Source organism: Brassica napus, chromosome C5, assembly GCF_020379485.1.
Source record: "Brassica napus cultivar Da-Ae chromosome C5, Da-Ae, whole genome shotgun sequence".
NCBI classification, from domain to species: Eukaryota; Viridiplantae; Streptophyta; class Magnoliopsida; order Brassicales; family Brassicaceae; genus Brassica; species Brassica napus.
In genome coordinates, this window is record NC_063448.1 from 23,043,608 (window position 1) to 23,062,132 (window position 18,525).

The 18,525-nt window shown below is 33.6% G+C and overlaps 1 protein-coding gene across 1 annotated transcript; it reads right to left on the minus strand.

Moving 5' to 3' along the window:
• Nucleotides 1-6,280: 6,280 nt before the first annotated feature.
• On the minus strand, nt 6,281-6,805 carry LOC106362948 (uncharacterized protein At4g04775-like). The gene is made up of 3 exons (XM_048757322.1): nt 6,632-6,805; nt 6,394-6,545; nt 6,281-6,299 (listed from the first exon to the last, which is right to left on the minus strand). The coding sequence occupies exons 1-3, from the start codon at nt 6,803-6,805 to the stop codon at nt 6,281-6,283; spliced, it is 345 nt and encodes a 114-aa protein (XP_048613279.1).
• Between the last annotated feature and the right edge of the window lie 11,720 nt (nt 6,806-18,525).

Below are 18,525 nucleotides of genomic sequence, written 5' to 3' on the forward strand. Positions count from 1 at the left end.
AAATTACTATCATAATTTTCATTTATAATTATTTAATATTAAACAATAATTCAACAAAAATAGATTTTTTCAAATCAAAATCTTAATAATATCCACAAAATATTTTTTTGGGTGTAATATCTGCACCATATCCTTGTTAAAATATATCTTACAGTTTTATTAAAAACAAGAAAAGAAAACAAGCTTCTCCTGCGTTATCGCCTTGTTTAGTAGTTTCTTCTTCCTTTCATTCACAAGTTTGTTATTTTTCATCAATTAAGTGTAACTCAATTTCCTAAATTCTCATCTTCTATTCATGCCGACATGATATCTCTTCATAATTCAGAGAAAGAAGTTTTAAAAAAATCAGAGAAACAAAATTACGAAGATAACAAAACTTTTCATAATAAATTTGGATTTAAAGGTTACCTGATAGAAAATGAAAAGATTACTTTTGTATGGGGTATTGGGGTTGTTCTGCAACTTTGTTTATATAAGGTTAAAAAATTAAATTTTATACATATAAACTTCTTAATAAAGGTACAAACACATCATGATTTTTTTCTTTCATTTTATCATTGCTATTTTTAAAACCAATTCTAAGAAAAAACCTTGTTATTTTAAAATTTCAAATAGTAAAATAACACATTCATCTCAAAAATATATTTATCTTAAATATAAATAATTATAATATTATTATTAGTTTCGAATTTAAATTTATTTACTAAAATATTTAAGTGGATAAAACTGTCTTTTCACATCTAATAAGATGTTATTTTCAAAATATAAAATAAAAGGTTTAATTTTCAAATTTCAAACTGCAAATAGAGTATTAGATTTGGTTTAATCACCTCTCTCGGATAGATGTGGTTTATGAAATTTCACCTTATGGGAGATTAATTTTATAATTCTTCATATTTTAAAAAAATTAATAATAATTTTATCATTAGTTAATAATTTAATATATTTAAATTATAGTTAAATAAAAACATATGTGAGGTCTACCCTCTTTAGTGCTCCGGTAGTTCATCCTAGAATGTCATTTAGCGATTTCATTAGACGATTCAAAGGAATGGAATTTCAAGATGCTTAAAATTTTTGTTGTTCCAGATAACATACTGCTAATTCTTAGTTTACCCATACGTTGAATTACACATCAATATTCTTATTGTTGGAGACTATACTGTTAAGTTGGGACACAGTATTGCTAGAAATATCTTAGAACATGAAACTGAGGTTGTTTATTTAAAAATGAGTATTACTAAGTTTCAAAACCTTCACTTGGAATATTAATGCTCCTCATAAGATGCTCCATCTTATATGGCATCTAGTAACATGATACGTAGTTGTAACAAGAAATCTGACACATCATCATATGTGATGTAATAATCATAGTCATAGATGTAGGGAATCAAATGAGTATGTCACTCATGCTATCTTTGATTGTTCGTTTGTATTACATGCATGGTTCATCGACCACACCTTCCAATCCAAATATATTTCCGGTCTCCAGTGTTTACACTATCTTTTCTGGAGAAAAAATAGTATTAAAAATCCAGAAGTGGATATATATCTTTATCCCTAGATAATCGTGAATAATCTAGTATCTATAAAAATTCTGGAAAGTTAAATTATTTATAAGAATCGACAAAGAGTCATTAGAGCTGGTGAGACATGCATGAAAAGATTGCCAATTTTAGTGTTTGGCAAATGCAACAGCTATTATAGATGCAAAATAACTAGGTATTATTGATTCATAAGGCGTATGTTTACATATTATATTTGGTGGATCGTTTTTGGACTCCTTCATCGTAATTTAGTAATTGTGGACAAACACAACTTATGGGTAAAGAAGTAGAAAATCCTCTCTACACTCGGAGCTATAGACTTGGATGGACAATAAAAAATACGTTACGTCATTCCATCTGTCAGAATTTAGGAACATATTATAAGAATTTGATCACAATGATTAAGGAACCCCATGCATAGCTAAACTTTTCTACAAAGTTGAAAGAGATATCAGCGCTATAAAGAAGATTTCACTCTTTCAAGATTCTCTAAATACCTCGATCTCAGAATTGATGAATTTTATACCTCGATCTCAGAATTGATGAATTTTCAGTTAGAATACAAGATCATTTCATAGAGAGTTGTTTTCTGTTAGGTATTTTATTTCAATTTGTTTCTCATATCACCTCTTGTTTAAATCATAGAATAATCTTTTGAGGTAAACAATTGGATATTTTTGCATAATTTTGAATTACACATACAAAACGACCATACTCTTTATAAAATAAAAATCTTAAAAACAACATTTTTTGAAAAAGGAAATAAAAGACTATTGTTACCAACTTTCATGATATTTAAAAATATTTTATAATTTTTAGATATTTTGTATAAAGAATAAAAAGCAATTAAAAACATTATAACATTTGAGTTGAAGGTTTAATGATTATTGGTTAGAGTTTAGTATTTAAAAGGCGAAATTGGGTATATAAATGATTATTTAATATTTATAAATGATTTTAAAGGATTAATTTACTCATTTTCTTTACAAATTTAGGATATTTATGAAGTCATTATTTCAATATAAATTTGAAAATGGTATAAAATTTGTGGTAAATAAAAATTTCCTCTTTAACCTATATACGTTTTTATATATTTGAACCTCCAAATGATGTACAATAATAAAACCACTAAACAATGATTAAGTTTCTAAAATTTACGCCTTTTAGAATTTATATATATTGTGTCATCTAAAGCTTACCACCTTTAGCAATGGACCGGTTATGTGTATATATAATCATAATGTTATTGCTGTATAAAACAATGAGAAATTTCCTTAGATAGCATTTTTTAATTTATTTTTACAAAAATAGACTTCCAAGGAGAAAAATGACAAAAGAAGTTTTATTGAAGGGTAAATATGCATTTATACCCTTCGGGTTAACTAATCTAAGACTTAGGGTTTAGAGTTAAAGGGTTTGGTTTTAGGGATGGGTTCAAATTTTTAAAAATAAAAAATAAATATAAAAAAATTGAAAATAAAAAAGGGTATTTTTTATCATTTTATTTTTTGGGGGCTATTTTTGTGACAAAAACTTAAAAATGACTATTTGAGAGAATTGTCCTAAAACAATTCAGACAAGTTAAATATGCGTAGAAAAGAAATCAATTTAATTTGTTGTATTTTTCAGCTACTATTTGATATATTTTAATTTATCTGCTAAAAAATCGGATACAAATTTTACAAGAATACAATTTTGGTATCTTATTTTGCGTGTGGTGAGTATTAGAAACCTTTACTACACAACCTTGAATTTGAGGATTTTGAAGTAAAGATGTTCAACCAAATCAATGAAAATCAATATGGCATAGAAGTAATATAATAATAACTAATAACTTTTTTTTTATCAAAAGTAATAACTAATAATTAAGAATAAGAGAATACAGAGAGTATGGATACAAAAAGAAAAAGAAATACAAGGGAGTATGGATGGCTGAGACGTTGGCCTTGGCAAGAGTGTTGTTCCCTTTTTGAAGGTTTTAAGAGCATTACCAACGGTATCAACCAACATGGGTTTCCTAAAATAACAAAAAAAACAATTTAATATAAAAAATCAAACCAATAAAAAATTGACATTTGAATGGTGGGTTAGTATGAAGTTCTAAATCTTCCACTTTGAAGAACTTTCTCACGTTCTCTCTCTTTTCCCTTTAATCTTTTTATTTATTTTTAATAATTGGATACTCACGATTAAGGCTGGGAACATATCAAATATCCAAATTTTTGAAAGTATTTGTGATTTACTTAGTATGTTATGGATATCAACTATTTTTATTTGCCTTGTTTCGAAAAAATATGGATATCAGGAAAAATGGTTATCCGGAAAATATGTAGATATTTGCAGATATTTACGAATACTTACGGATATATCCATCCATTTTACTTAACAGAAATAATCTAAAAAAATGAGATAAGTTTGTTTTTAAAACATTTTTACATGATATATAAAATAAGAAATAAAAGAAGCAGTGAAACTATATGATTGTAAATTTAAAAATTAGTTTTAAGAAATACATACTTAAGAAAAAGTTATAGAGATCATAAAAAAAAAATTCTTTTTTTTATTTGATACTTTTATAAGTAATAATATGATTAAAATTTATTAAAGCATATGTTAAAATAACAGTTATCTAAACTCATACATTTAATCAATATACATATATTTATATATGTTCAAAGCGGATCAGATATTCCCTTCTTAAACTTTAGTATTTGTGATTTGATTTGTTTTTAACGGATATTGATTTTTAATATTTGTTTGCTCCGAAACCTTACGAATATCCGAATTTTTTGGATCGAATCGAAATGAATAACGGATTTGATCAAATTTAACGGATTAAATGTCCAGCCCTACCCCCCCCCCCCCCCCAATAAAGATGCTCTATTAACTCATCACCTTTCCTCGATTTCTTCTTAGTGCTTGCTGCTTTCTCATTTATTTATTTTACCCTCTCGTTCTATTTTTTTTTTTTGAACAATCCAAATTTCTTCTACTATTGATTACAAGTAATCTTTTTTGTTTTTATTGATAAGTCATATGTGCTGATCCGGTCGGTTCCGGGAGAAACGCACCTACTGTTTAACCTGAGTTTGGAATACTTTCCGACTAATTCCAGGGGTTTGACCGATCATCTGTTACGGTCCACCATATAAACCACTTGGACCGAAACTCAAACCCAGATTGACCAAGTAGTGATAATTTAGTTCCCAGAAAGAATCGAACCCATGGGTACACACCAAACCCCAAAAAATTGCGAATAGACTACCACCACTTGGTTAAGTAATTTTTTTTTTTTTGTGGACATAAACATACTCATGAAGATTATAATTAATCTTTTCACTAAATGGAAATCCAAATTTTGGAGAATCATAATTATTCAATTATATGTGTGTTTCAAAAGATACAGTCATACATATATGTTCCCGTGTATATATAGAAACAACTGACTCCTGAAAAGTTTTCAGACATTTTTTCATTTGGGTTTGGCTTGCATCAGATTATTAGTGGGAATATCTGAGTTGATATGTCCGGTTGCCACATTATTATCTGTTTCTTTTCACAGCAGACACTTCCTAGATGATTTTTTTATATTAATAATAGATTCCCTAGCAATTTCATTGCACGGAGAGTTTATGTATAATGAATGTGAGTATGATTATGAACTGTGTATATTATTGAGTTACATAGGAGAAAGTGTATATACAAGAGAATATCCTAACTAGCTAAGGAGTAGGTGCTAAGTAGATAAATACAAGAATGTTATATATCATTATCGCTATAGTACATGTGCTGGTTTAATTGTAGTATAGTATTGGGAAGACGACGTATTTTCACGCCAGAACTTTGATATAGTAACAAATGTACACAAAATCTCTCAACCTCGTCCTAATTGCACACATTATAACTATCACAACCAATTTCCACACACGATAATAGTTCGAAACCCGTTTCCACGCAAACTTTGAAGGACGGACTGATACCAATTAATAGCGGTTTAAAGTTGGTTAGTATTACCTAAACCTAAACTTAACCAATGACTGACTTAACTAAACCATAAATAACCCGATTACGACCATATTAGAGAAAATAAACTGGATTAAATGAACCTAATTCAATTGGGTCTAATATACCCGATCGAAGATCCGATTAAAGAACGTCTCTCTCGCGAAATTCCCTTGTCTCTCTCACGAAGAACGTTTCCTCTGCTTGGCTCCAGACAGGTAATTTTGATAATTCTCTCTCTCTCTCTCTCTCTCTCTCTCTCTCTCTCTCTCTCTCTCTCTCTCTCTCTCTCTCTCTCTCTCTCTCTCTCTCTCTCTTTCTCTCTTTCTTTGTGTCGTTATTGCATTGTCTCTCTGTATCTCTGTGGTTTTGATTTTGTGTCTCGATGTTTTGTAGAAGTCGACAATGGAGTCATGGACTGATGTGAATGTTGAGAGGAATGATGTACCAGAGTTCGACCCGGGGACTCCCGATTCTCCTGATTTTGACTCTGATGGTGAAGATCGAAGAGAGAGTAACGACTACAACATTGAAAAAGAAGCCATGGACTTTGTTGATGAACATCCAGTGAAGCATAACTTGTATCCAGAAATTGAAGATAATGAAGATGAAGAGGGAAAATAAATTCAAAGGACTATCTACAGGCGCAATAATATTAGGAGAGGCAATGGGGAGTTGTATGTTAGGCAAGTGTTCATATGTTGAATTGCGTTTAAGGAAGCAGTGCTCGACTATGCTCTGAAAACAGGTCTGAACATCCAACAGAATCGATATGACAAGACAAAGATTGCATTTGGCTTCACTCATAGCATCTTCCATTCTTGCACAAATATCGGTCTCTAACTTCAATTCAAACACTTCAAATTTCTTCCTCTCTTCTTCCACATGCTCAGAAAGAAATGTTTGTTCAAGTCTCCCTATCCTAAATGACAATGCTTCAACCTCATCCAACAATGCCTCATCAACCCATTTGTAAGCGGGATTATCATTACTCAGCTACAGAACATACCAAATTCAATTCGATTCAATCTCACATTTTGAACAATGACATTTATACAAAGAAACTAGGGAAAGAAACTAACCTTTTTCTCCACCGCAAAAGCACACCGAAAGTATCTCCTGTTAGGATTTGCGGTTGACTTCGACATCAAGGGGATAACTAATTCTCCACACCAGCATCTCTTCGGCACACCAACAACGCGACCTCTTGCTCGAGCGCTAGAGACTCCACTCGAATTTCCAGATTCATTACTCATACTTTTTAGGTTTGTCTATGTCTCTGCTCAGAATCTTTGCTCAGAATTTTTTGAATTTAGGGTTCTAAGAGATAAAATCGATTTTGGGGTTTTTTAAAACGAGTTCGGGTTGGGTTTAAATCGAACCTTAGTTGGATCTTCGTTTGGGTCGGATTATACCAATATCAATCGATACGAACTGGTTTACTATCGGTTAGTATCATAAACCATTAAAACCAAGCCAAATTTTAGTTTGTGTGGAAACGGGTTTCGAACTATTATCGTGTGTGGAAATTGGTTGTGATAGTTATAACATGTGAAATTAGGACGAGGTTGAAAGATTGTGTACATTTGTTACTATATCAAAGTTCTGGTGTGGAAATATGTCGTCTTCCCTACAGTATTTAATAAAACAATCGATTGTAGTCTTCTAAGTCTTATGTACACTAAAAAAGCAATAAAAACTGTTATGTTGTTATGAGAGTGACTTTTTTTTTATTAATCCGGGAAATTCTGGACCTATGAAGAAATTCATACTAATTTTCAAGGGGAGGTGTAACCTATGGATAGACATTGGTATCCATATCTAGGCATGGGCGTTCGGTGGTCCGTTCGGTTTCGGTCCGGGTGATTCAGATTTTTGGATTTTCAGATTTTCGGTGTTATGCTCGTAAGTACCATTCGGTTTTTACTAATTATCGGATCGGGTTCGGTTCGGTTCCTTCCGGATTCGGTTCGGTTCCTTCTGGGTTCGGTTCGGATCGGATTTAACCAATGTTTAAAATCGTACAAAAATATATTTTTAAAAACCTCGAAAATTGACCAAAAAAATTTCAAAATATAAAATATTTACAAATCTAATTAAAAATTAGTTAAACTATCTAAATTAACTAAAAAGTATTCAAAATAACAAATAAAACAAACTACAAAAATATTTTGAATACTCTAAAATATCTAAATCACCTTAATATATATAAGAACATTAACATATTTAACTAATTCCGGATATCTTCGGATCATAATTCAGATTTCGGTTCGGTTCGGGTTATAACCAAAGTCCAAAGTAGTAAGCTCATAAGTCCCATTCGGATATTTTTGTAAAACAGTTCGGATTCAGTTTCGGTTTTTCCGGTTCGGGTTAAGGTCGATACTTCGGGTTGAGTTAAAAACGCTCAGGCATCCATGTGGTGTCCAAGATAATGTGACTTAGTTTCACGTAGCAGATAGATCAAACTTGAAACGTGTTGGCATCCCAAATTTTTCCCTTTATGGAAGTGACTTGAGCAGTTCGCTTTTCATTTATATAATACGTGAGTCTTGTGTTGGTTCTGCAACAAAATTATTCTTTTTTTTCTGCTAAATTATTCTTTGTTTGAAAAAAAACTTTACACAATTCATTATATTTTCGTAATAAACTAATTTTGTTCCATTAGAATTCAAAATCGATTTATTTTCTATTATTTAAGCATACAAATATTAGTTACAATATTGTTCTCCTCTGTTCTAGATTGAAACACTGGCAAATCCATGAAATTTCCCAATAACTATATATTTTGTTATATACAACATTTACATATGTCAATCAAAAGTAATATCGGAAATATATTCTGATCTTGTTCATATATTAAAATTTTAATCATTTGATCATTATAAATTTCTCTATTTAATACTTCTTCCATTTTTGATTAATTGTCGTCTTAGAGTTTAAATTTGCTTAATTTTAAATATCGTTTATGTTTTCTATGCATTTATTTGATAGTTTTTTCAATTTTATCATTATTTTATTTCGTGTAAAAATTTTAAAATAACAAATAAAATGAAAAAAGAAAAGAAATGGAGATAATAGTATGCAGATAACATTAATTTTGTTTTGTAACGCCAGATAATATTAGATTATTTTCCAAATCTATATTATAATGATTGAGTTTTTGTTCTCTCTTCAGCGCGCCACGTCAGCTTTTTGTGGACCCCACTTTTAAAAAGTGTGAAAAAGTGTCAAGGCTATGGCTTGAACCCGGGTTATTGAAATTTAAACACCAACATTTATACCACTAAACTAAAGGATACTTTGTACATTGATGGCCGAAACTAATATATATTTATGAAGGTCGGAAACTCTTGCTTCTTCGGTTTTCTTTGTGGGTCGGGCCTACAAGTGTATTATGAGTTTCATTTTTACATGAGATTCATCACTTTATATGAAAAAACAACAATTATTGTTTTTCCATATTGTAAATTGTCTTCGTTTAACATGAGTTAGAGTTCTTTTCATCATTGTCTCAGACAAGTCTGAGTTACAGAGTTGCGCCGTGTGTATGTTCGTAATCTATTTTTCACCGGTGAACTCTTCATCTCCCCATCTTAAATCGCTTGATCATAAATGTTCCTGATTTGTAGCCCTTTCTGTAAACCCTATATATATGATTCTCATCTTTGATGAACTCAATCTGCATCTCCATAAAACTCATTAATTCCTCTTAGTTTTAACCATCTTCTAAAACATGTCTCTCTTTGCCTCTCCAGTTCCTCAAACCGGCGTCCAAGGCGTCCGTCACTCAACCTTCGAGTCTCTCCGTCTTGGTCGTAGTGGTCAGAGTATAGCCTCAAACCTCCTCGATTTTGGGATTCCCTGAACTTCAAGAAAGACAGTGAGTTTATGGAAATCACGGTTCTCTTCCTTGATGAAAAGGTAAGTTAATATTTGATTTATCACACTTATTTAATATAATTGTTTTTAATTAATTTCTTGATTCTTTGTTGAATAGTATTATTTGTAGATTCCGTGATTCATGGTTTATTCTCGTCGGACGTGCTAATCATTATATGTCATCTTTGAAAGCCGGTTCCATTGTGAAAGTCGATCGATTTGAGTTTGCTAGGTGCTCAAGCATGTACAAGATAACTAACCATCCATTCCTCGTTTGTTTCATCTCACCAACTATTATTGATGAAGTCATCACATGTGCTCCTGAGATCAATCTCCAGTCATAATTAGATTGTTCGATAATTTGCAAGTGATTGCGAATACAAACCTAGAACTCTCAGGTATATTATCATATTGCATCTAGGTTTATATTATGTTTCGATATCATAACTGATATTTAAACTTGCAGATGTGGTTGGGCAAATCCGTTCTGTCCAGGGCTCTGACCTTACCAAAGAAACAACTCGAGTCGTTATCCGTCTCCTCATTGATCCGTAAGAAACAATCAACACACAATTTCCTTTATATTATTATCTATATTGTGCTAACATCAATAATCAAAAATATTTCCTACCCAAAATATGTGGTCGTCTATTTATCTCTCTTACTTATCAAACTAATTTTACACAAACCTTTATTTTACAACTTAAAAGAAACCACAACAACCCAAACAATCAAAACACCAAAACTAGAATTCCAAAAGAGACGAATCATTAATGATCACCTCTCTTTTTTGTTTAATCTTAGAAATAAACTTCAAAACAAATATACCAAACCAATCACTTCAGCTAAAATTCAACGACAAATACATCGAGTCAGCTAAACAAATACACACTACACGGCCATCTATTTAACAATTTACAAACTTACTTTCGTAACGAATAAGACGAAGACGAAGACGACAACCAAGATCAGTGAAATTGCCTAAACAAAAAAGGAGAGTAAGTTACGAATTCTGATAAATGCAACTAACAATGATTTTTGTTTACATATTACCCATCAAATAAAAGATAAACAAACACAGACACATCAGGAGATACAAGAGACAATCCTGACAGACACAAAGGCGGCAACAACATCTCCACCTGCTCACTCATCTTGTCTTATAAAAATAGCTTACATGCCCAATGTCAAGAGGCCAATGTTATTGTGTTCTTATGAGAAATACATAAATCCGTTTAAAACCCATTAAGGCCTAAATACTCAGAACTGTCACTCCTTTTATAGTTATTTTTACAAGTTTTCATGTATTTGTTTTAAAGGTCCGGTAAGAGTAACAAATTTAAAAATAAAATAAAAACATATAACAATAATAATAAGGATAGTAAAAATTATTACTTAATACACACAACTTACACAATTAAACTGGAAAAAAAATATCTAGAAACAAAAGGTACTCTAAACAATTTTAATATAATTTATGTTCTCTCAACAGTACAAAAAAATAAATTAAAAAGACAAACAAACAATAAGCCTCAGTGGCACAACAAACAACACCACGAACTATATCAATCACATTACTAACACAGTTTAGTCTTTCATAAGTGGAGAACAATGCATACACAGTTCATCATCACAACTCTAACCCTATAACAATAAAAAAAAACTTGAAAAACAATTCAAAACGCAAATTCACAACTACAATAACCCTAGCAAATATTAAGATGAAACAAGAACTCTGTCCACAACTCCGTTCTTACGCGGAGGCAATGCCCCTAGTGTATCGAATGAAGCGAAGTGCATAACTATTATGCAGTCGTCGCTGTGACCGGGTGGGAGGGTCATCCCTTTTGACGGATCTATTTTTGTTTTGTTTTTTTTTTTTTGACAGCTAACGGATCTATTTTTGTAAGTTTATGAACTTGGGTTTATCTTTAAATAATAGAAAAGTACTAAATCTCCTTTTATTAAAATATTTAATTAATTGTAAACCATAGTTGGTAATGTCAAAAAAATCTACCTCATTCAAGTAAGTTCTGTTCACAGTGAACTACAATTTTTTTACGAACTAGGTCAACTCAACTCATTTATTCTATGAATTTTAATATGTAAACTAGATAATTTTAATTTTATCGACAAAATATTATTTAGCATATACCAAAATAATAAATTTCTGGGTATTTCTATTTTTTAGATATAATTTAGTATTAAATTTGTTGATATAATTTATTTAAAATATTTTAGATGATATTATTTAATGAGTTTTCAAAAATTATAATCCTATGGAAATTTTTTGATTAAATATTTAAAAATCATATAGCAAATAATCTATTAAATATTTTTTTAGTTTTGTTATAGATGATGAAAAATTGTTTTTCAATCTTAAATTTGTAAGTAGGAACTGGAATATTAATTTGAGATGTTAAATATATTAAACGCTTGAATTTATGAAAAATGATTTTCAATACAAACAGTAAATATTTATAACTATGTAAGATTTTTACTCTAATATATTACAGATCTAAATTTTAAAATAAAATATATTTATAAAATGGAATCAATCTTAGGTTGATTTAAAATATTTGTATTATACAAACTAACATATGTACATCATATAGATCTTTATGTAATCAAATTAAAATTGTATGTAAATATAACTATATGATAATTAAAAATGATAATTTGTCTACTTAGCCCTTCTTACGTCGGTTTTGTTTTATTTTTAATATTTGCTGAAAATTTTATATTTTTTAATATTTTAAAATTGGAATATATTAATTAATGTTTTTAATTTGTCAAGCATTGGGTAAAATTCATGACTAATTAGTTAAATAAATCAGTGCTAGTTAGTGCTAAATCTTTTTTTTGGTTAACTTAATATTGTTTTGGTTAATTACAAATATGGCAATTTCTTAGGACTGTTGTTACAAACAAGGAACAAAATATGTCTCATATTTAGTTGCTAAATGATTTATTGTTTGGATATACTTAGACTATATTCTAAAAATAATAATTTAGGAACATATATATTAAGTATAAAAAGAAGTTATAGAGTAGTTTCGTTATTTTAGTTCTTGTTGAAAATACTTAAAAGAGTTTTTTTTTTATAATCGCTTGAAGAGATTAAGTGAGACATAATCTGGAAACATATTATTATAATGTTTACATGGAAAATATTGGTAAAGTGGGTCACTTTCGAGTTTATAATTCGGGCTTTGGGCCGCGCGGAGTTTTAATTCGGCAAATGGGTCGCGTGTATTTGTGACCCTATGCGACTTGAAAGCAAAAGATGAAACGATCCTTACTCCAGCTGCAGAATATCGGAAATGCCACTCCTCTCTCGCACGTGAGAATTTCGGCGACTTTCCCGGTTCCCGAAAAACCCGGGTCATTAACTTCGTCGTCTTACCTGCACAGGGCGGTAAACGACCTTCTGGTAAATTTTTTTACTATGAAAGTCTGAGAGGACTATTCGTCTTTCGACCTAGATCCACCAGTGTTCCCTAGCCTGTCGCAGCCGTTGGAGAATCTTCCCCGGCGATAATAAGACCCAGACGACGCCTGCAGTGATGAAGAAGTCCAAGCTAAGTCAGACAACCGTTCCTCGTCGGCCCAGATCCTCTGGCGAGGAGCTCCCAGAGCGCCCTCCTGCGAAACAGCAGCGCTATCCGGGTATGTGTTTCGTCCACCTCCGTTCATGTGGATTCCGTCTTTGCATGTCATCGGACAGATTCTTTAGTAATGATTAGTCGACACCGTTTTGTGTTCGAAGCCATTTATTTGAGTTATCGATTTTTCTTCTATTTGTAGATTCTGGATCTGAGGACGGCCCCGGTGGTGGTGATTCCTCAGGGGGAAAATTCTCTGATGGGGTGCCCTCATCTGTGTTGCCCCGGAGACTGTTCGCATATGGTGCGTACCCGACAAATTTTAGAGTAAACATCTACTCAAAATCACACGTCATCGGTTATGTTGCTGCTGCTCTAAAGGGGACGGATGTGATGGACACTTTGATGGCTTCCCAGTTTCGGGGGCTGTTTCAGCTTCCCGTTGTACGCTCCCAGAACTCTACGAAGCTCATCGGCTGCCTCCTCAGCCGATAGCTCATTACGGCTCGCAAACACGAGTTCCGGTTCACCTTGGGGCCCGATCCACTACGTTTCTCGCTGGATGAATTCCGAGACGTTACAGGTTTGAACTGCGGAGCTTTCGATGTTCAGGATTCGGAAGCATCTGAATCTGTTCCTCCGACGATGTGGAACAAGCTCTTTGATACGGCTGTCGGTAAGTTAACAGTCCTGAGTGTACTGCGCATGTTGGGAAATGAATATCTAGCTGTGGAGAAACGGCTCCCTTTGGCTCTGATCGCGTTGGTTGATGGTGTTCTCTGCCCCAGTAACAAAGATCTTAAACTAACGCCCAGATACGTTGAGATGCTGTGAGACGTTGAGAGCTTTTTAGCGTATCCGTGGGGTCGAGAGTTGTTCTTGACGACCGTGCCGCGTTTCCTGCCTCCCCTTGTTGTCGCACCAGGTGAGAACCCACTGCAAGGTATGCGTGATCGGCTATCGCAAAAGACAACAGTTTGCTATGGGTTTCCACTTGCTCTGCAGTTGTTCGTATTTGATGTTGTGCCTCTGCTATTGGAGAAAATTCCCGATGCAGGGAACACCGCCACTTTCATTGATTCCCCCGGAGCTTGCTCTTCGCCGTCCACTATTCTCACAGTCAACGAAATAGTTGCTGTCGAGGAAGACCCAGACGTAAGTTTGTTTTCCCTTTGTTTTAAATACAGCGGATGCAAAAATACAGTGAAGTTAAACGGTTACGGCTTTTGTGGTTAACGTGTCTTCCTTTGCTTTTTTCCTGGCTGCAGCTCTCTGTCCACTTCACCGTGATTCCTGATGAGGAACGGCTGCTGTTGGTGGACCATAATGAAGATAGGCAAGTTACTTCTTTGGTGCAGAAGTTGCTTTGTGGGAAAACATTCAAACCTGAGGACTTTCCAGGTGGTGACCAGTCGTTTTCCCCCAAGTTTAAGGTTCCAGACGCTGCCCAGGGGGAGGGAGCTTGTCCCACTCCCGTACGCCAGAGAAAATTTCGACCACGTAATACAGTGCCCATTGAAGTTGAAGATATTTCTTCTTCTGGAAACAGCGGAGAAGAGAATCGTCAATGCTCAGAGAGGTGTACGCATAAAAATTTAAAACATTGGATATCCCAGCGGTTTGAGGGGATGGAGAACAATATTGAAGAGTTGCGGACACTGATTTGCAAGAGTTTGGGTCTGCCCGAGGGGAGCAAACGCAACGCTAGGAAGAGGAAAGCGATGGATGATCCGCAGGTGCGTCGTACTCCGTCTCCTGATGATAGTATTGTGAGTGAAACCGAGGGGCGAAACAGGAAGGGGAAAAAAAGGAAAACGGTTGGCACTCGGCATGTTGGGAAAAAAACGTTGCCTCGGCGTCGATCTGGAGGTGGAAAGGAGGTGACAAAGGTTGTACACCGAAGTTATTTTTTCGCATAATATACAAATTCATGGTCATTTACTGTCCTCACATCTTTGCCGTTTTCCAGGAAGTGAGCAGGAAGAATCCACCCTCATCAGAGAGAGAAAAGGAAAAGGAATGGTTAATATTACCTTTAACCTTTGCTACCGGTCACTCAAAAAAAAAAAAAAAAAAATCTCGAAATCACACGTGCGGAAACTTCTGGGCCGTTTGGGTCGCTAAGTCTTGGAGTCGTTTCGTCTGGGTCACTTTCAAGAGTTTCATGGGTCACGGCCCAGAACATTACGGGTCATAAGGCCAAATTCGTCACCGATTGATTTCTCTCCCCCCTAGCAGCCCGTTTCGACAATAAAAACTTCCAGCGACCCACTTGGCCAATTAAAAACTTGAAGTGACCCTATGTCACAAGCGACTCTGTTTACATGTGCATGAGGCATATTGTTAATAATTTAACTATTAAAATCCTTATAAATAAATAATGAATAGTAGATATTGTTAGAGAATATTGTTAAGTTTAAAATGGTAGCAGCCGATTGGTTGAGCAATTATGTATCAAATTATTAAAAAAAAAAGTTAGAAATAAGTAGTAGCATTCTTTTGTAAATAACTCAAAAAGCTATAGGTAGAATACTAATAGGTATTCTGTTTTAACAGTATAGATTCAAATTCAACGCATTTTTTAACTCATGATAAAGAAATATAATAATATAACATTTATTTTAAAATATAAAAATAAATTTTAAAACATACCGGAAACTAAATATTTAAAATAATTCTAAAATATAAAAAAGGAAACACCTAGTTTGAGATGTCAACAAATTTATGGAGTTATGTGACCTAATATTTGTATATATAAAAACTTTTGAATAATTTTTAAATATGATAGCGTGCATATCCTTCTAAAATATTTAAATAAATATATTTTAAAATATAAATTTTATGTTACTTATATTTATTTTATAAAATGAAAATTAAATGTATAATATTAATTTTTTTTCTTTTTTTGAACACAATAATAATATTAATTCTTAAAAGATCAAACTCATGAGCAAATTAGGCCTGTCCGGAAATTTTAATTTGGGCGACTGAAACATAGCTTTCACGGCTTCTTCTTCAAACATAGCTTTCATACAAAAAAAAATGTCACAATATAATATAAAAAAAAAACCATCCCTTAATCTTTTTGAAGCCCATTTACTATATTGTGACATTTTTTCTTGACGTCGAAACTATTACTCAAGATTAAGATGGTCTGGAAAACCAGACCGGAACAAAACAACCAATGAAGTACATGTCTTTATATATGAAAGGATCTTGTTATCTTACCCAATGAAACAGATGATACATTTTCAGATCGAGGAATAAAAATAATCGAAAACTCAGTGAATCTACTCTTCAGCTCCATCAGCTCCTTTAATTCAGTGGAAAAGTTAAGCCATGTTCATGGGTCTTGAATCATCGAGACTAATCCTTGCAATCGGTGTCAAAAGCGTGACACGTCGATAGCTGAAGCATGCACTCCATTGCCCATGAGAGGGCCTCAAGCTCTGAGTGAAGTTGAGATTCTTCGCTACTGGTTTCATGCTTCCAATAGCTGAGTTCTCCTGTAGAATTCGTCCATGTCCATCCATAACCACTGGAGAGTGTATCATGTGTCCATGATCTATCTATCATGCATCTATTAGAATTTTCTATCTGTTCAGGGTTTTGTGTATCTTCGGGTTCTTCCTGTTTGCGATTTGTTTCAAACCAAGCATGGTATTCTGATTCAGCATCACTACAAGGAAACACCGGTATTCCGACGACAAATATCGTCGGTATGTCCTCGGAATAACGGTATTCCGAGGACATACCGACGAGAATGGTCGTCGGAAATTTCTCGTCGGAAAGTAAAATTTATTCGGAATTTCCTCGGATAATTCTGAGGGAATACCGAGAATTAAAGATTCCGAGGACATTCCGAAGAAACATTTCCTAGGACTGTTCATCGGTATCTCCTCGGATATATCCGATGGAACGGTCCTCGGAAACATTCCGAGAGAAAAGAGGTATCGGAATATTCCGACGAACCTCGGCCGTCGGAATATTCCGAGAAACCTTTGCCTTCGGAATATATCGAGGAAGTGTATCCGTCGGGATATTCCGAGGAAGTTGTCGTCGGAATATCCCGAGGGATACACTTCCTCGGAATATTCCCAAAAATATTTTTTTTTTTAAATTAAAAATTTATTTTTTCTAATTGAAATTCAAAAATATAAAATTAAAATTGAAATAGAAAACATATTAGATAATATTCAAAGTTGTACATACCAAAATAAAACATTCAGAGTTTCTGAAAAAAAAAAGAAACTGCGGAAACTGCTCGTTCGGGTACATTCTCTTCATCATCTCCATCATTTGCTCGTTCTGCTTCCTCGTTGCCTCCCATCCCACCTCTTGATCCGCCATCTTTTGCTCCAACGCAGCTATGCGGTCATCTTTGTCCTTCAACTGGTCCATAAGCACTTCTGGATCAACATAGGGCTGTGGTGCAGAAGGAGGAACCGACCGTGATCGACGACCCAAACCGACCAAACGTCCCTTCTTCTTTGGAACCGACTGAAATAGAAAATAAACAAATTTAAATGATAAAAAGAAGATAAAATGAAAATAAAGAAATAAATGAATTGAACTTTTTTATAAAGAACATACCGATTCAACGATTTCGTTGATTCGAATCCGGGACAAGTTGGTCGAAGCCGTCGAAGTGGCGTCCAGGTCGGTTTGAAGCTGAGATAGACAGGTCTGTTCGTCTTCCTTCTGAGTTTCGATCAGGCTGAGCACATCCCTCAAAACACCATCATCAATCTCCCCGGTGTGCTTGTTGGTATGCGCCGTCTTCATTAGGACGAAATCATCAACCGGCTCGCCATCATTTTCATCCGCCTTGAAAAAAACAAAAGTTAAACAAACATTAGAAATTAGAAAAAAAAACATAAAAATAAAATAAAAAATACTTAAATAATTTAAAAAAAAAGAGATTGAACTTACCAAGCGATCCCCCAGAGTGGCAATAGTCTGGGCACCCAAATTGTGCTTGTACATGCCCTTCCCGCCACAATCGCTCTTGTGGTTGGCGGAGTTGGTCACGGAGTTAGCTTTCGTCTCGTCTTTATCCCAATGCACACACAACTCCTCCCAGACCGTGTTGTTGATCGAGTTCGAGACCTTTTAATAAAAAATATATAAAATAGTTTGATAAATCCAAAAATAGTTTAATAAATTCAAAAAATTGTTTAATAAATTAAAAAAAACCTGGTTGATGAGCCACTTCTGCTTCCACTCGTAGATCTGCTTCTCATAGTTGTCTATAACTTTATGGACGAAGGCGTCACGGATAAAGTTCGTGTGATCGGGATTCGAGGTGAACTCTTGCTGAAAAAAAAACACAATTTGTAGAAATCTTATATTAAAGATTAAAAATATAAGTAAAAATATTAGAATACTTACCGCAAGCTGACGAAACCACATCTCCTGGTCCTCGGCAGGGAAGTGAGTGAAAGTCGGATATCCCTTGCTAAGGTTCGAGTACATCATATTGTTGATCC